Below are 19103 nucleotides of genomic sequence, written 5' to 3' on the forward strand. Positions count from 1 at the left end.
CTCTCAGCAGAAGTCTAGACTTCTTTTTTCCGCTCTTTTTCCCTCCACTCCTAAAGGGTTGACTCCAGCCCCGGAGTTCTTCCGACACGCTCAACAAGAGGGTTCACTGCGTGTGCGGCGGTACCCGGGGTGAAGCTTGGGCAGCGGCACCCGGGGTGAAGCTTGGGCAGCGGCAACCACTGATTGGCAGTAAATGGGTTCACGCCCCATCTCCTGCTCGAGCAAAACCGGAGCAGCCAATCCGAGCGAGGACTGACGGAGAAGACCCAATCCTGGAGCCGGGCTGTGGGCGGGGGCGAGGACAAATGGCTCAGGTGGACTACTCGCTGCATCTGCTTTGGGGCTTTGCTGCTGCCGCTGCCGCTGTGCTGGGGGTCCGGTCGCCAGGTACGGAGAGTGTGGGGGAGAAGAGGGAGGGAGGCGTTTTTGTCGCATCTGAGAGGATAGGGACAGTCTGGAAAAATGGAGGTGAGAGGTAAGGAAGATCCCTGGAAGCAACCTTTTGGGGGAACAGGGGGCTTGAGAGACCTTGAGAAGGGGGAGCTGGGACTATGAAAATGAAGAAGGCTTGGTAGGTTCGGGGAACCACTGAATGAATGAACGAATGACCAGCCACTAGGAGCCTAGCACAGGGCAAGGAACCTTTTCACTTTCATGTAATTCTCACAGTATCCCTTGAGATAGGTATTTTTAAAGCTCCATTTTGCAGATTTCTCACCCAGGGTCGTACAGCTACAAAATGATTGTGGAAGGATAGGAACATCCCTCCTGACTAGTTTTAACACCTTTGCAGGGCCAGGCCAGGACAAAATTTGAGAATAGATGTTAGATACTTCAGGAGGCCCTAAAGCTTTAGGGAAATGGGGTTGAGGGATTTGGTAGAGCAGTTAGGAAGAGTGCTCAAGCTCTGCCCTCATCAGCTATCTGTTGGATTTCTAAGAGCTTCCATGAAATGGGCATAAGTTCTCTCAAAGAGGGGAGCCATCCATATGGCTTTTCTGACTCTGGGAGGAGAAAGCCTGAGTCACCTATTGAGAAATGGGAAAAATAAGGAGGATGGGGGCGGGGGGGGGGGGTCTTGGCCCATGCCCTGACCACTTCTGATCTCCAGTAAATCTTTATTCTCTCTGGACTTCAGTGAAGTCCATTGTTGTGACCTACCATTCCCCGAGGGATTCCGCTTCCTCCTCTAGAGCTCTTTTTTGGTTGTTTTGTTTTCTTTTCTTTTTAGTGCTTCACATGTCTTAGGCCATGGCTAACTTTAATATTTATTTCAGCTGGGTAGCATAAGACCAAACTGAAACTTCTGTCGGAGTGACAAAGGAAGCCTGATGGTTTATCACCACTTCAGGCCCAAGAAGTCAACCCGACAACAGATACTGTGGGGGAAAACAAAAGACAACCAAAAAAAAAAACAAACCCAAAAAACAAACTACAACACTACAGTGAAGATGATAAGAAGTAGTTCTATTATTAAATCCTTTATCTACATGAGTTTTATTTAAATCAAATTGATTGAGGGGCTCCCGGGTGGCTCAGTTGGTTAAGTGTCTGCCTTAAGCTCAGGTCATGATCTCAGGGTCCTGGGATCGAGCCCCGCATCTGGCTGTGCTCGGTGGGGAGTCTGCTTCTCCCTCTCCCTCTCCCGCCCTCTCTCTCTCTCTTTGTCTTTCTCTCTCAAATAAATAAGTAAAATCTTTAAGAAAATCAAGTTGATTGAAATCATTGCCCTTCAAGGGTCCACCTAAGCTTTTTTAAAAACAAAAAGTACATAATGTAATTGTATTTTGTATACAACTTCAAGACAGAAGTGGATATAGTGTGCTTGTCTTCCTTAAAAATAGAAACTTCATCAAAATATTCTCAGACAGTGGGACAGTATTGCAGAACATCGTTTGTATCTCAGCTCCGCCATGTGTTAGCTGTGTAACCTCAAGCAAATCACTTAATTTCTCTGTGCCAACCCTCATCTGTCAAATGGAAATAGTAATATTGCCTATCCACCTTGTTTAAAGGATTAAATGAGATAATTTATGTGAGGTGCTTGGCACAGTGTATGACATGTACGAGTGCCCGATACCTGTTAGCTATCGTAATTTCTTTTGCAACCCAACGCCAACATTGTTGGCTCCTTCTCCACATAATTTTCATGCTACTTCTCAAGTCACAGCAGTTTATTTACTTTTAACTTTTATATTGTTCTAGTTTATGGAGCATGAATTTCTTGAGAACCAGAGTAGAGAATACCTGAGAGTATAAATATTGCTCTCACTCCATAGATTCCACTCAAATGTATAAGGCTTGAAAGTGTCATCAGTAGCCAGGCAAGTATCTGTTAGTAGATTTACAGTCACCTTGAGCCACTTGGATCACAAGGGAATGACATAAAAAAAAACTAGGCTAGAAGTAAAGATATTAAAGTACTGATTCCAGCCAAGAGAAAAGGGTTCTGATTTAGGCTACCATTGTGGACAAGTTGCTTAGAGAAAAATAAGTACTGTGCCAAAGTATACTGTTGATTCACCACTACTAGTGTGACTAAATATCAAGACCAATTTCTCTAAGTCTTACACAGAAGTCCATTTTATTACCTGATCGTAATATTCATACACCTTCTCTTTGTTCCCTTTTTTTCTCCATTATTTTTGGCTGGCTTTTCCATTTCTAGCCACTGCATTATTTAGCCTTTTTCACTCTAGGTAAATGTTAGCACCCTTTGGTTTAGGGCAAATATCCAGGCAGTGTGCTAACCCTGTGAAGTAAGAATAGTACGTTAAGAAAACTGAAGGTGGGCCAACTTCAGGGACTTGGAAAGGAATTCATGAAGGGATTGCCCAGATAAGCTTAGTATAGCCCTCGGGAGTGGGACACAAGTTAACTACCCAAGTCAGAGAGCTTATGGTTGAAGTAAGCTAACTGCTGTCTCCTGTTTTTGGCCTTTGTTCCCAAGGCAAAAACCGTCTCAGGTTGGAAGGAAGTCATGAGCCGTTTCTTGAACGTGTTACGAAGCTGGCTGGTTATGGTGTCCATCATAGCCATAGGGAACACACTGCAGAGCTTCCGAGACCACACCTTTCTCTATGAAAAGCTCTACACAGGCAAGCCGGATCTCGGTAAGAAATCAGAGAACTATATCCTTCATGGGAGTGGCTCCAAATCGTGGTTCCCAGACCAGGCTGTCCCTAAGAACAAGGTAGGAAGTTTAAAAACAAACACACAGCACAGGGGCCCATTTTCTTCTCCAAACTTATTTCCTGAAACTTCCACCCCTCAGTGGGGCCCAAGTCTGTTTTTTCGTAACATCCCAGGAGATTCTGATGCTGGCTAATCTACCCTTTGGTAGCCACTGGAATAACAGACTTTGTGGATAGCACTTGGCCCTTTTTCCTCCTAAGCTTGTCTGAATACCTTTCCATCCATTTTATACTGTCCTTTGCATATTACAGGCAATACAAAAAGTATTACAAGGGCAAGGGAGAAGAGAGACTTATTTGGTGACTCTGGAGTGCCCCACTAGAAAGCTACAAAAAAGCTTTTCATATGATTTCAGCCCTCTTCAGAAGCTAGGTTGTGCCACATATGGTTTATTCTGTGTTGCAGATGGGGAGTTACTAACCTAAGGTCTTCCCAAACCATGAAGAGCCCCTGAGAAGATATCCAGAATTCCTCCGAGCTGGCCCTCCCTCCCAAAGGCCTCCTCTGGTGGCCTTTCCCAGTTTCTTGAGCCCCCTTGCTGAGAATATTTTCACATTTCAGCTTGAGCTTCCTTGCACTGATGTGTGGGATAATGGTGTTTGAGCTGCAGCACCATTTCACGCAGCTGACAATTCTGTGTCGCATTTATAGCTAACCCAGATTCGGGCTCTGACCTAGCTCATTTTTCTGCAACATCTCCATACAAAACGAATCTAAGTAGGCTAAGGCGCACTTTGAACAAAGCTCAATAGGAGTAAAGTACCTGGAAAAGTGGGTAGGACAGTTCTACTTTTTCCTCCTCAAATGCTGCCCTCTGATGTCCAGGAATCCTGTGTAGATTCACAGGATTTTAGAGATTATCTGGTCTAGTCTTTTAAGTTTAAAGTTGACAGAGAAGCCCAGGGGTTATGCGGTTCACTCAAGGGCATAGAGCTGAGCCAAAGAACTGTGTTGGGGGGTGGGGGGGTTGTCTTCTCCAGCCCAGAAATGTAGAGACTGCCTCCCCCCTCATAATCTGGAGGCTCTCATGGTACTCTGCTTATGCTGGCAGTGTTCTGGAGCATCCCATAGAATTTCACCTGATGCCTAACCTGCCTAGGGTTGGTGAAATATTCCACTTTTGTATCTCACTAACTAGAGCTATTTCCTCAGCCTTTTCATCAGAAGAGCTATCAAACTGGTTTATAATGTAGCCTTCTGGGGCCAACCACTAGATATTTGGTAGGCATGTGGAATTTTTTCTCACCTTAGTACCATCTAAAAGTCTTCAGTTGTGGAATTGGTATCACTGTGTGGTTTCCCAAGGATGGAAAATCCTTAAAGCCTAAGTAAACATTAATAGACCTTTCAGGGCGCCTGGGTGGCTTAGTTGGTTAAGCATCTGCCTTCAGCTCAGGTCATGATCCCAGGATCCTGGGATCAAGTCCCACATCAGGCTCAGAGCTTCTCCCTCTGCCCCTCCCCCCAACTTGTGTGCGCTCTCTCTCTCTCTTTCAAAAGTAAATAAAATCTTAAAAAAAAAAAAAATAGACCTTTCAGTTATCAGTCTTGTCCCTTGAAATTTCTCTTGCTCAATAGACCAGCAAAGGAAGTAGCTTTGCTTTCACTGTTTCGGCATCCCTTGCCACAGGATGTGTTAGATAAATGACTGTACATTACAATCACCGAGGAAGAAAGTATTTTTAGAAAATACTTTCTCCCAGGGCCTACCTCCAAAGAGTATGATTTAATTGGTCCGGTACCCAGGTCTTGGTAATTTCATAAAACTTCTTTAGTTGACTCTAATGAACGCCCAGGGTCAAGAACCACTGCTACGGTAGATTGTGATCAATACTTTCAGGACAAGATATTTAATACAGCAGTACCAGAACAAAGCTCACCAAGAGTGAGGTGGCCTCAGCAAACACCAAGGAAGCAGTGTTTTGTTCCAGTACCAAGTGCACAGGAAACCTGCCCAGAATGGGCTTTGTTCGAATAATATAGATCTGGATTCAGGAGAAGACTTAAGTTTCTTCAAGACCAGATTGAGCATCTAGCTATGTTCCAGGATTTCTGAGTTCTCTCCTGCATCAGCCTTGAAAGTTTACTGACCTCCTAGGCATCTCATATTGACACCCCACTGTCTGCAACATTCCCCCAGACCTGTCCTGATCCAGACATGCTGGACCTCACCTGCACCAGAGTGGCTTTCAGGACAGAGGTAGAAACTGCTACAGTCAGGAGGAGTGATTGCCTAAGTGGGCTCTTTGTTGGGTTTCTACTCTTGAAATGCCCCCGCCCAACTGTAAACATTTGAAGAGGAGCTGGGCAGTTCTCACTGTGGAATTCCTCCCATTCCTACTAGTTGCCATATGCAGCTGCAGAGCCTCCCTTCTGCCCAGCCAAAGGGCGTTCAGGCTCAGCAGCCTGCCTCCCGTGAACCAGTCTTACAGTGATGTAAGAGTTTGGAAGGAACCCTAAGTCTCCCCTCTCGACACTCTTGCTTTTTTCTGCTCTACAGTGAATGGCCTCCAAGCTCGGACTTTTGGGATCTGGACGCTGCTGTCGTCAGTGATTCGCTGCCTCTGTGCCATCGACATCCACAACAAGACGTATGTAAGGGAAGGAAGAGCTTTAGCGTCCTTTCGTTGGAAATCAGGTGCTCGGCATAGCCAGTGTGGTCCTCCCCTTGGAGACCTGTTAATTTTCATACATTAGCCTAGAAGGTGGATAATAAAAGGTGAATAGGTTCTGTTCTTTCCAGGCCTAAAAAAAAACGTAATAGGCCTCACGGGTCTTTACAGTTTGAAAATTCTTTGGAAGGAACAGCAGCTGGTAGTGTCATGATCTAGGGGCCTGCATCATACCCTCTACTTCTTTACTAAAGAATCAGCCTTTCTGCTACTAAAGAAGTAGAGGAGTGTGCTCTTTTTAGAGCAGCCACCCACATGTACCTTATTCTCACATTCCTCCTTAAGAAGTAGGAATGAACAGAAATCACAATCCATGAAAAAAGGAACCCACAGGTAAACTGCTGCATGCTTATGCAGAGTCAGTAGGTGAGAGTGAAAGAGAACCTAGGATTCCTATATTCTGCCTCTCTAGGGTACTCAGACTAGGGTGGAACATTGGCAGACAACCATAGCCTCTTGTCCAGATCATGCTGTAACCGGTGCTGACCACTGGAGGGGGCTCGAACTTTCTTTCCAGCCATCCTCACCACAGTCAAAGGGCAACGTTTGCTCAGGTCACTGGCTAAGGCCACCAAAATGTCAACTTCACACTCAAATATTTTTTTGTTGTATCGAAGTTCTTAGCATTTGGGAAAAGAGGAGGTAATGATATTTACTGAGCACCTCTGATTATGCCAGGAGCTTTCACCTGCATGACCTTGATTAATCCTAGCAGCCCTGGAAGGTAATGACTTTCATTCCCGAGTTCGCAGATCTACATGTTTGAGACCCAATTAATTTGAACTAAGGAAGACTGACTCAAGTGGGATTTGAAGCAGGGCTATTAACCCTGTGATCTCTCCAACTTTTTAAATTTTTTTTGAACTTGAAACTATGGTTTGACTCGTTCTACATTGACACGTATTTTGGGAAGCAGTATGGTTTAGTGGAAACAGCCTGGGGCCCAAGAATGAAAACAAGAAAATGGGTTCTTGTTTCAGTTCTATTAGGAACTATTTTTGTAGCTGCAAGTTCATTATACGGTTGACCCTTGAACAACATGGGGGTTGGGGGCGCCAGCTCCCCACAGTTGAAAATCTGTGTATAACTTTTGACTCCCCCAAAATTTAGCTACTAATGACCTACTACTGCCCAGAAGGCTTACTGATAAGAAAGTCAATTAAGACATATTTTGTACATTGTATGTGTTAGGTACTGTATTCTTACAATAAAGTAAGCTAGAGAAAAGAAAATGTTACTAAGAAAATCATAAGGAAGAGAAATGCATTTACAGTAGTGTACTGCAATTTATCTTTAAAAATCCACATATAAGTGGACCCATGCTGTTTAAACCCATGTTGTTCAAGGATCAGCTGTTTACCTTCTCTGCCTCTTGGTCTCTTTAGGTATAAAATGAGACTAGTATATCTGCTCTACCCCTCAGGCTGACTGGGAGGGAGTAAGAATTAAATAATCCTTTTAAAGACCGTTACCATGACAAATTGCTGATAGGTATAAGAGGTATAGCTTTCATTTGCTGTGCTTTTGGAATGAGACTTAATCTCATTATCACCCATTCATTTCCCCTTCTCCCAACACAGGAAGCCACAAATGCGGACTTCTGTTTCTAGCCTTTTTTAACCTGGGACTTGGTCAGTGCTCTTCTGATATACACTCTGATTCTATTTCCTTTCTAACCAGAAATTCAAAGTCAACACCCATACATACATATTTACTAAATGTATAAAAACATGCACAGGAATGGTAAAAATCAAATTTAACATATCAGTACCTTCTGGGGAGCGGGGAGCGGGAATGGGATCTGGGTGGGATAAAGCTACATAGAATGCTTTAACTGATATCTGTAATATCTTATTTCTTAGAAAAAAAGTATCTGGGGGCGACTGTGTGGCTCAGTTGTTAAGCGTCTACCTTTGGCTCAGGTTATGATCCCAGGGTGCTGGGATCAAGCCCCACATCGGGCTCCCTGCTCAGCAGGAAGCCTGCTTCTCCCTCTCCCACTCCCCCTGCTTGTGTTCCCTCTCTCGCTGTCTCTCTCTGTGTCAAGTAAATTAAAAAAAAAAAATTATTAAAAAAAATTAATTAGTTAGTTAAAAAAAAAAAAGTATCTGAAGCAAAAATGTCAAAACATCCAGATTGGATGGAGCAGGGCACTGGTTGCATACAGCTATAATTAATTATAGTATTCTATCATCAACAATTTTTTGTACGTTTGAAATATTTCAGAATTTTTAAAATTTCATAGTTAAGGGGCACCTGGGTGGCTCAGTCGTTAAGCGTCTGCCTTCGGCTCAGGTCATGATCTCCAGGTCCTGGGATCGAGCCCCGCATCAGGCTTCCTGCTCAGCGGGGAGTCTGCTTCTCCCTCTCCCTCTGCCTCTCCCCACTGCTCCTACTCTCTCTCTCTTTCTGTATCTCTCTGTCTCAAATAAATTAATTAAAAAAAAAATTATATTAAAAAAAAAATTTCATAGTTAAAAAAAATAAATCTCCAATCCAAGTGGTCAGTCATCCTATAACCTATCTCCTCTCCACCTCTTCATCAAAACTGAGGAACACGTTCTCTTCCCATGAGGTTATCACTGTGTCTTCCACCTGATCATGTTCCTAGGCTAAGACACAAAATAACAGCCCATGTGGCAAGAGCATCTAAAAGCCCCAGAGAGGTCCTCGCTGCTCATGCTGCGTTCAGGCCCTTCATTTTGTGGCATCCATCCTATGAGCGTTGACCAGCCCCTGGCCCAACACCTGTCAGGTGGGCTTGGACTACAGAGCCAAGCCGATTTGATTACGTAGAATCTGTAAGCACCATTGATCCCCAACTGTGTATACTGCTAGGCGTGCCATAAACCAGACTCTGCTTCACTGTGGCTGGCTTCACCACCTTGCTATGACTTGGAGACCCACCATGGATGCTGAGACCATTCTCCCCTCAGTCTAGCAGTTGAAACCTTTGGTTTTGCCCTAGTAGAGGGTAAATTGGTGTCATCAAGCAGACAGGTCTTTCTCGGGCCCAAGTCTCTCTTCCTTTAGCCATAGTCACTTGCTGGGTTTGGATTCGTGTGTGTGTGTGTGTGTGTGTGTTTAGAATCTCACTGCTGCTTGTCCCCTGCACTGAACGGGCAGGCCTCCAGTTCCCACTTCTGTCTGCTCCCTTGTAGGCTGTACCACATCACACTCTGGACCTTCCTCCTCGCCCTGGGGCACTTCCTTTCCGAGTTGTTTGTCTTTGGGACCGCAGCTCCCACGATTGGCGTCCTGGCCCCCCTGATGGTGGCAAGTAAGCATCTGACCCCGCCCCAGGCTCCCATGGGAACTGCACCCTAGGGCTGGGGGCAGGAGAGCAGACATACGAGAGTAAGAAAGTGCTGTGCCCATGTCAGCCACCTCTCTTTTCTCTTATTTAAGGTTTCTCAATCCTGGGTATGCTAGCTGGGCTCCGGTACCTAGAAGCAGAACCAGTATCCAGACAGAAGAAGAGAAACTGAAGCTGGCATTACCACCTCCGAGGCTTCGTCTTCCACCTTTGCCGTCCCCTTCCTTCATCCTCCCTCCTCTTTTATTTCTTCTTTTCTGTACCATCCTGAGCCCCCTTACCACTGCTAGCCTTTTAGGTTTGGGGTTTTTCTTACATTTAAAAATTTTTAAGATATAACCTTCATACAGAAAAGTATATAAAATGTGTACGTATAATTGAAAGAATCATTTTAAATGACTGAATATTCTGTACCTTCACCCAGATCAAGAAATTTCCAGCACCTCAGAAACCCATTGTGTGCCCTTCCCCCACCTACAGCCTCTTCCAGGATCCCTTTTCCAGCCTTCTGCTTTTTCCCTTTTATTTTTTATCCCTTCCCCTGACTTGTGTGGTGGGAACACGTGAACTATGAAACTTACAGCTGCTGTGTCACCCAGAGCAGCTGCCCCCAAGGGCTGCTTCAGGAGGCTGCCCTCCCAGGTTGGGCTCCTCTCTGCTGCTGGACCCAAGACTCTGAACCATCCGATGAACAGGCAGTCCTTCTAAGAAGGGCTCCCCTGTGAGTAAGCATGGCTCATATACTTGTGTCTACAAGTGGATCAGGGTTGGAAGAGTCTGGGCTGTTTTTAGACCTTCTGGTCAGCTGTATTTGTGTAACGAATTTTGTAATAAATAGAAAAACCCTCTGCTTGGATCAGTCCTTGTACTTTGACCTCCCCTAAGCCAAGAGCACTCCTGCCCCCTCCGAGCCATTGCATAAGAGAATCACAGCTTTTTGCTGATCAAACACACTGTAATGAGTAGAATAGCTCAAGGACCCCAGGCACACCTAGCTGCCTCCAGTCCCTCTTACTACTTGTTCATTTCTCCTGAAGTCCAATCTGTCTCGCCTTCCCCCACCTTCAAGATTCTGAGTTCACAACTGAACGGTCAGGACCCTTTCTTGTTTTCTTCCTAAGGAAGAAACAGATTCTTGAGAAAGCAGAGACAGAAAACAGCGCAGAAGAAACAGCTGCCTGACCATGGAAAGAACATGAAACCCCAAGATAATGGACTGGAGCCGATAGTTGCCCTCCAGACACAACCCTGACGGGCTCATCACTGGCTGGGCCCACACACAGCATATAGACTCAAGAACCCATTCGTTGTTCAACAAGGTATTTATTGAACGCTTAAGTCCATGCCAGACACTTGGGAAAGAGAAATGATGACCCACGCAATGCCCGTTCCCAGCGGCCCTTACACTGTAGTCAAGGAAACGGACAATCAACAAAGCAACACATGGAATAACAACTTCAGATAATATGAACTCTAGAAACCAAGGTATTGTGATCAAGAAGGTAGGGGGTGGATGATTTAGATTGTCAGGAAAGGCTTCCCTGAGGAGATGGGATCTGAGCTGAGCCTTGAATGCCCAGGTATCAGATGTCTTCATACATGAGGCAGGCATTTAGGGCAGAGGGAGCAGCATCTGGAAGGTAGGAACCATCTTGTTCAAGGGGTAAGATCCGTGTAGTAAAGTCAGGAAGCAAAAGGTAAGAGATAGGTCAGGAAGGGAGGCAGGGGACTTGCAAGGGCATGACAGGAAGCTTGAAGTTGAGGATACTTAAATGCATTAGGAATTTATCAGTTAAGACTCTTTAGGTGAAAGGAACAAAGTCATCTTAAACTAGCTTAAACAATAAAGATAATATTGGCTCACAAAACTGAAGATTAAGGAGATTATAGTCTTCAGGAATGATTTGATCAGGACTCAACCCTGCCCTCCTATGTTGGCTTCATCCTCAGGCTGGATTCCTTTTATGATGCCAAAAGTGGTTGCAGCGATACCAAGCCTCATCCCCACAACACTACATCTAGAAAAATAGCTCAGTGGTACGGACTATCCCTCACTCACCAACTATTGTCAAGAGATAGTAAGAAAAACAGTGATCTTAGAGACTTAGCATGTGAGTGTAGATCCACATGGAGCCCACCTTAGAAAGTGAATGAAAGCATGCATGGTTTGGATTTGGATCCTCTAAGCATGCGTCATAGAAATGTAATTCCAGATAAGCAAAGACAAGACCCAAAGGATCTAAAGAGATGGTTTAGAATAGAACACATCATGAATATTATCATTCTCTAACAGCCAGGCTTGGCTCCCATTCGAGATGATTTAAAGTAGAACTCGTCAAGTCTCTCTTCAGCTGAGAACTGCTAACAGATAATGGGGCCAGAACGCCATAGGCACCGTGCATTTTACTAAGAAAGAAACGTACAGAAAACTGACAGCAGCAGCAAGTCCAAGCCACAGCATAAGGCGAACACGCCTGGGAAGGGAGAAGTGGCAGTAGGTGGGACAGTCCGAAGAAAAATGGCCACTCAGAACGGCAGAGGCTGAAAGCATGGACTATGGCCAGGGCAGGATGGGGCAGTCATAGAACAAACAGGCCAGCCGCACTGTGAGGCCGAGCCAGCAACCACAGCGGGCTCCGGGCGGCCACCCGGGGTGGACTGTCTGCATGCGTACACAGCCCGAAAGGCAGGCAGGCAGGGTCACGGGCAGGACGGTGAGGTGCAAGGCCCCGCACAGGCCCACGTTCACCTTTACAGCCTTGTCTTTAAAAAGCAGCCCACAGGGAGGGTCACATCTGTGTAAACAGAGGACCCGCCTCTGCAGCAGGCCCCTCCCGTACCGTCGGCCCAGGCCCCAGAAATGAGTGAGAATCTCGGGACTGCCGAAAGACACCTCTGCCCCACCTAATGACACGGCAGACCACTTGGAGAATCTTTTATTGTCTTAAAACATCTGGTATTACAGGTAGAAAATACAAATTATGCTTTTAAAATAAAGGAATGAATAATCTGATAAACATTTTGTTAAAAAGTTTTAAGGAGCTGAAGAGTGAACACCTTTCTCCTTATCAAAAAGCAAGACATGCTTTCTCTCCACCTCTCTTCCACCCCCCATCACTCCCCCCAGCAGAGGTGTGAACTTCTCTTACATACAGAACATCTGGAATGTCTGTACAAACACACACACACGCACACACACACACACCCAGCTCCCCTCGGGCAATGGCCCAGGCACCCTGGCCCTCCTGCCAACCCAGGCTGCCCCTGGACGCCGAGACCGGGCAGTGGTCACAGCCAAACAGCACCATGGTCATGATCACAGTTGCTCAATGCAGGAGAAATTACTAAAACGTCTTATTTTCAGGGGACACTACCCCAGCCCGTGAGTAGAGCCAAACAGCAGGCTGGGCAGGCAAGGAGGTCACCCTGGGTTGGTTTAAAGGGAATCCCTTTAAATTCACAATATCTGTTAAAAGACTGCTGGAAGGGGATGGGGAGGAGGGGTGGGTGTGCGAATACGATCCCCTCCAGAGGCAGGAGGCACTTAATTCAAGCAGACTCAATGCCCATTTCAAGGGCCACCTTTCCTTCTGCCCCTTTCCTCTCCTCTCTCAGAAGCAGTGTGGATTTCTCAGGGTGGAATGAAACAAGGTTAGTTTTCAGTAAAGGTTACAGGAAGTTGGCTGGGATTTCCCTCCCTTCAGAGAAAGGAAGTGCTGAGGAGGATGGCAGAGCTTCTCAAGGCAGGGTCCACGTGAAGGCATCAGAGGTGACGACACACACACAGAAGTCCTGGGCAGAGATTTTGTAGAAAAGAACCTTCCTGTCCCCAAATCAAGCTACCACAGTTCCCAAATTCAGGCCTTCACCAGTGCCCTCCCACACCTAGGCACGTCACCCTCCCCAACGGGCTTCTCCTTCACGGCCACAGCAAAGTTTCTGTCAAGTTTATTGATGTTTGGTTTGATCAGCTCTCAGGAAAGGGTCTGGAAACAGATTCCAAGCTTAGGGCAGGAGAAGCGAGGCCGAGTCCTGATGGGTCTGTTCTGATGTTTCCTGATGGCGCTCTCTCTCCCCCAGAACATTAGCAGCCAGTGTGATGAGCCCCAAATTACCCTCACCCAGAGCAGCTGCCTCTCCGTAGAACTGGGCTTCCAGGGGTCTTGCCATTCTAGAAAAAGTTAATATCCTGAATAAGCTTTCTCTCCGTGATAATTTTGCAGGCTCCCTCCTTGCGGGATGCAGGTGAAGGGGGACGGCAAGGCACCCCCATTCTCCACCAGTCTCTCCCAACACCAGCTCCCTCAGCCTGCCGGCGGGAGGGGGCAGGTATCGAGCGTGCGTTCGGTGAAAGGTGCCATCTTCCCCCGCTAGACCAGGCCAGCTCCTGAGAGGGTTCCAGGAGGCAGAGGCACTGCCGTCCAAGCCACAGACATTCCAGCCGGTTCCCTCCAAAAGCTGCTCCAGCGAAGACCCGCGTGCCGGCAGCGAGGGCTGACCGAAGAGGTGGAGAGCGCTGGCCACCACCTTTTCTCTCAGAGATGCTCCTCGGACACAGTGGTGGCCGCTTTGCTGGTGTTGCTCTCCTCCTCCTCCTCCTCCCCCTGGAGTTTCTGCAAGGCACAACAAGCAGGCAGCCCTTGCGGTGAAGAGGCACAGGGCTCCACCCGGGGCTGGGACAGCTGCCCGTCGGGGACCGCAGTCGGCGGGAAAACCAAGAGCCGGAGGCCCCTCAGCAGCCCAAGAGCAGACAAAGGGCAGCAGGACAGCAGCTCCCCGCCTCTGCCAGCGTGCTCTCTAAACGCACGCACACCCCGCACACACCCTCACCGTGTCATCGAAGAGAAGCCAGAAAGTCCAGCTCTCTGTGACGCCACAGCCACCACAAACCATCCCGCCCCGCGAGCCCCTCGGGCCTGGAAGAGCAGCAGAGCCCACTCTCCCTCCCCATTCTGGCGGCCTGAAACTGCCCCGGATGACCACCAGGTGCCATCCAAAGGGCCAACTCCACAACGCCCACAGAAATTCTGACTACCTTGCTTTGGAGGCAGCCGCCTGGATGAGGAATATTATAATGATGTGCAGGGAATGGAGGCAGCAGAGAGAATTTTTATAAAGGCAGGACATAAACTCAATGGCTAAAAATATGTATATATACTTAATGCCTAGGGAAGAAGACTTTGGGTCAGTCTGTTTGACTTTGTTGGGGAAAGATGGCCCAGGATTAGAAGAGTCCTCGGGCTCACGCTTGTGTAGGTGGGGCTGGAATTAAGCACGGGCCTGGAAACGATCCTGTGGGGCCCTAGGTGTATGCCGTGCCGTGCTTCTGACCTCAAGCACGTACCTACTGGCGGGAAGGCCTTGGCACGGGCACAGCACTGCGCCATCACCACTCGAGAGCTAGAAGAATGTCTACAGGCCCAGTGCCAACTGGACAAATGGTGCTTCTCCCCCCCCCGCCGCCCCCCCCCCCCAGGGACTGTGTCGGGGCTAGTCCGCAGCAGTGGTAACAGCTGTAGAAACCCAACCTGCCCATTCCCTTGCCAGTTTGTTGCCACTAGCTCAGCCTCAGCCATGAGTAGCTTTCATTCAGGCCACCAGCAGCCTGCTGAAGTCAATCAAGCAGCCTCTCTCCTCTCGCTCACACACACGTGCACGCCCACACACGCCTGCTCCCTCCAAAGCCAGCGCTTGGAAATCACAGCCAGAAACAGGTTAGTGGGGACAGAAGTACATCCACTGTCTCTGGCCGAGAACTACCAACTGGAAGAAAAACGGAAACCCCCAAACCAAGATTTTCATCATCTAGATTAGTCATTAGCCCCAAGCTAGACATTCTGTCTTTCTTTTTTTTTTACCAGAACTGTGTATCTCACTGATTAGAAAGAGCAGCTCTGGCCACATCTGTTGGGCACCCTGTCCTCAGCTGGCTCTGATAATGACTTTCTGTGCCCATGGCCAGGTCTCAATTATGCTGACTGCCATGGGGCATGTAATGGTGGGCTCCAGAGGAGGGAAGCTCTGTGACAGCCCTGGCTTCCCTGGGTGTGAGCCCACCATGATTCTGACCTTCCCATAACCAGAAGCTTCCCCAGGTGCGAGTGAGGTTCAAAGACACATGGTGAGTCATCCAGGGACACAGACTTTGGAGTACCATCCCCGGATTTGTCTCCTACTCCTACTCAGTGCTATTTCCAATACTCCATATAGAAGATGACTGAGCCAACAACTCCAACCTCAATTAACAAACCTGGTCCCTGTGCACCAAGATACGGCTGCAAGAACAGTGAAATATTGGAACCACCTAAATATTAAACAAGAGGAAATGGAAATACATATATGTAGATATGAAGTGGTAGAATGTAACTGTGGAAAGGTTGTCAAACTACTGTTAAGTAAACAAGCAGGCTAGGAACCCCACCTGCACCAGGAGACCCACAGAAAACAACCCTGAACGATGGACTACAATGTTACTAGGTTATCTCCAGGTGCTAGGATTACAGGTGACCTTTTCTTTCTTCCCGTTTGCCTGTATCTGCCAACATAAACACAGATGACAAAGTAAACAGCAAAATCTCCTATCACTTGATACAATGTGTCACATTCCAAATTGAAACCTTCTCACGAGAAATCTCTCCTATTTTATTATAGGCACCTTTTTCCTAGGCTCGCTATATATTCCAAACCCTTATGTCTCCTTGTATCTGGCCCAAGTGAAAGCCCATACTCGTGGTGGTAACGCCAGGGTCCTCACACCAGTCTAGAGAACAGCATTTCTGCTGCCTTCCCTGTCTCCCCACTTAGTTTCCTGTGGGAGGCTCCGCCCTCCACATGCTACCTGCTGCAGCCTGCCAATTCCAGAGTGTGAGACCAGAAGACAAATAATCAATGACAGCTTATCATCCATCTGCCGACATATGTCCTTACAATACTAAATATAACTCTTTCACATACCATTTTTGCCTTAGAAAATTGGCAAAGTTTTCCAAAATGATAAAGCCTCAGTGTTGGCTCTCCTACAGAGCTATAGCAATATAAATTGATAGTGTTGGTGTTCCTTTTTCGACAACAGTTTGGCAATACATATCAAGATCTCCAAAATATGCATGACCACTGATCCGTTTCTCAAGGAAATACTGTGCTTGAGAACATGCACAGAGATTCAGCTTCCAGGACATTAATCATGATACAATGATTGAGAACAACCTTAATGTCCACAGACAGCAAGACCGTTAAATCATGGTTTACCCATGTGCACTCATCTCATTAAAACACTGTGTTGTAATTAGAAGTATGTTGTAAAAGAAAAATGACCTGATAAGGTGTTCACAAGTAAAAAAGCAGATAGAAGATCCCATTTTTGTTTTAAAAATATTTACATATCCATGTATAAATATATACAGATATATATATATACATATTATATGTAGATATAGACATGTAAGTAATTGCAAAAAAACCAGCATTTCATCTCTAGGTGATGATATTACAGGACGATTTTTAAATTTTGTATACTTTTCTGTATTTTAGCTTTCCTACAAAGAACATGTAGTCCCTCTGTAATAGGTTTTGGGTGGCTTATTTGTTTTTTAAGTAATATCCCACTTTTCCTCCTCAGATTTGAAATTGCTTTCATCCTGGCTCAGATTTGATACCTAACATTTTGGTTAGAATAGTCCCTAGCTGATTAAAGCAGATGGGAAACTCTTCTCTGTTCTAAATCATACTCCTAGTCCTCCCCCTTCTGCCACCATCAGCTCCTACTCCCTGACTTGCCCTTTTAGAGCCTTGCTGGAAATGCACGGGCTCCAGTCCCTCCATCCCCATGGCACTGCCTAAGGGGCTGTAACACGCCAGGAGGACCACTGCCTCGGGGCCACCACCACCGTGGTCGAGGCAGGCTCCCACCTTTCCTCTCCAGCCACTGACCCCAGGCTGAAAGCAGTGCAGCCAGGGTCTCAGGACTCGTCTCAGGATCCAAGGAGTGGGCGATGCTCAGCAGACTGTGACAACAGTGACGTGCTCTGGGGACCACAGCAGGGAGGCCAGGAGAAGGGAAGGAAGCAGAAGAGTCCGGGAAAGAGCAGACATAAAAGCCATGCTGAACACCCACCCAGGAAACTCTTGGGTGCCATGTTTATGCGAGTTGAGCTGGTCTCACGGCCTCCAGAGAACCAGTCCACTCTGGGAGCAGCCCCCCACCCCCGGGCCCACCCATGCTGCCACATCCTCAAACAAAGCCTGGGACCCAGCTCTCAAAGCTTCCACATACTCACATTCTCAGGAGTTTCGTTGTTTGCTTTCTGCCTCCGAAGATCTGCCCTAATGAATGCTGAGGTCAAGAGATTGAGAAAGAACAACAAAGACACAATTAATAAGAGACCAATGATGAAGTTCACCCAAGAGAGGGAGCCCTCATTTTCCTAAGGGTCACAGGTATCTCAGACCTACCGTAGATATTCCAGGGAGATGGAGGTTCTACCCACCAACTTGACAAAGCCTGGGGATCACTGATGTCCCTACAGGCAGAAGCCAAGGATGACACTGGCTTTCATTTGTAGATCAGTTATACTGGCCAGGGAGTTTGCACATGTTGCTCCAATCCTTACAACAACTCCCATTTTATAGATTAAGAAACTGAGCCTTCCAGAAGTTGGTCCATTTGTCCAAGGTCAAACGGCTATGGAGGTCAGTGTCACAGTCTGGGATGCAAAAACGGGTCTTTTGACGCCAAATCCCAGGCTCATTCCACCAAAACATGCTCCTGCTTCTCAAACACATTTCCTTCCCCTCTGCCCATCTGCACGTGTACCCCCAATCTGTATGATCAGTCAAAACACTGAGGTCTCAAATTGCCAACAGCCTAAGCCCACGAGCAGCCTGAGTGAGCATCATCTTGTCTTGAGGCCCCAACTCACCAGTGAGGGCCGCTCCAAGGGTGAGGAAAACACAGAGAAAGATGTTCCCAGGCATGGTTCCATAGTTGTCAATAATCTGGCCCTGGGAGATGGTGAAGATGATCCCGAATACCTGGAAAGGCACAAAGAAGACTGAAAACAGGGCCCGGCCAACTAGCCCATGAGAGAACTGAGCTACCATGATACAATGCCTGTGGCAGCCAAGTCAAGTAGGAAACAAAGAGCCACTGCTTTGGGGCTACCACCAAATAAGAGCCCTACCTGGGCAGACACATTCAGGAGGCCAGACGACATGCCTTCTGATTCTGGGTATGTCAGCTCCACAGCAAACTCAAATCCCAGCGGGAGGTAGCCAGTCATGAAGAAGCTGAAGACCAGATCACAGAAACAAGGTGATGGAGAAATTCAAGAGCAAGAAGGATAAGGAGCCCACCTCCTCCCTTAGAATTCCTTTTCCTCTTTTGTTTCTGGTCATCAAGACATTCCAGGCCTTTGAATAATCAGGCCATCCCTCAGGTGGCCATACCAAGGAAAGAGAGGCCCCCACAGCTCAAGAAGAAGTTCATATGTAGGCTTCATGCTCAGGAGCCCCCGGGGGTCTCCTGCTTCTTCTATGTCCAGCCATCAATTACAGACAGGGTCAACATTGGCAGAAGGGAATGGGGGATGCCTGCAGTGTTCAGTCCTCAGCTGAGAAATTCTGTGTCATGGGTCCCCAGGCCCTGTGCTGGGAGTGGGAAGTCCCTGGACACTGAACAGCCTCTCCATGCTCTCTGGGACCTGGAAGGAGGATCTCAGAGTCCTCCTTTTTCCCTCTGGAGAGTCGCCAGCTGAGAAAGACTGAGTGTCTGTCTGTCTCTCTCACACATACATTCATATAGTGCCCACAGGAAAATAACTGGGATGTGAAGCTAAGCAGAGACCCCTGTGGAAAGTGTGCTGTTTCCTGTGCTTTCTCATACAACAGGTCCAGAAAATTCCAACTCTAATTTCTTATATCTG

General features: G+C 47.2%; 2 protein-coding genes across 4 annotated transcripts in view; one reads left to right on the forward strand and one right to left on the reverse strand.

Moving 5' to 3' along the window:
* The first annotated feature begins 146 nt into the window (after positions 1–146).
* ERG28 (ergosterol biosynthesis 28 homolog) lies at positions 147–10031 on the forward strand. 2 transcript variants are annotated; one of them, XM_006743466.3, is made up of 5 exons: positions 230–387; positions 2951–3113; positions 5696–5786; positions 9029–9147; positions 9276–10031. In XM_006743466.3, the coding sequence occupies exons 2-5, from the start codon at positions 2981–2983 to the stop codon at positions 9353–9355; spliced, it is 423 nt and encodes a 140-aa protein (XP_006743529.1). In that variant the 5' UTR covers positions 230–387; positions 2951–2980; the 3' UTR covers positions 9356–10031. The 2 variants fall into 2 exon arrangements, with proteins under 2 accessions (XP_081686318.1, XP_006743529.1); XM_081830192.1 differs by lacking the exon at positions 9029–9147 and having other exon boundaries at positions 147–387.
* Positions 10032–10486: 455 nt separating this feature from the next.
* FLVCR2 (FLVCR choline and putative heme transporter 2) overlaps positions 10487–19103 on the reverse strand; it is a 55045-nt gene continuing 46428 nt past the window's right edge. The window contains exons 7-10 of one of the 2 annotated variants that reach the window (XM_081830189.1): positions 18363–18468; positions 18102–18213; positions 17460–17515; positions 10487–13796 (exon numbers count right to left, since the gene is read on the reverse strand). In XM_081830189.1, coding sequence (XP_081686315.1) covers positions 13719–13796; positions 17460–17515; positions 18102–18213; positions 18363–18468 — 352 coding nt within the window. In that variant the 3' untranslated portion in view covers positions 10487–13718. Of the gene's footprint in view, positions 17208–17459; positions 17516–18101; positions 18214–18362; positions 18469–19103 lie in introns of both variants that reach the window. The other variant, XM_081830190.1, reaches the window with a different exon arrangement.

The sequence above is a fragment of the Leptonychotes weddellii genome, chromosome 9, assembly GCF_054177405.1.
Source record: "Leptonychotes weddellii isolate Sample4059 chromosome 9, ASM5417740v2, whole genome shotgun sequence".
Lineage (NCBI taxonomy): Eukaryota > Metazoa > Chordata > Mammalia > Carnivora > Phocidae > Leptonychotes > Leptonychotes weddellii.

Coding starts and splice junctions, on each gene's coding strand:
- ERG28 (XM_081830192.1), top strand. CDS start 2,981: ATGAGCCGTTTCTTGAACGTGTTACGAAGCTGGCTGGTTATGGTGTCC. Junction 3,114..5,695: donor CACAGGCAAGCCGGATCTCG/GTAAGAAATCAG, acceptor TCTGCTCTACAG/TGAATGGCCTCCAAGCTCGG. Junction 5,787..9,275: donor ATCGACATCCACAACAAGAC/GTATGTAAGGGA, acceptor CTCTTATTTAAG/GTTTCTCAATCCTGGGTATG.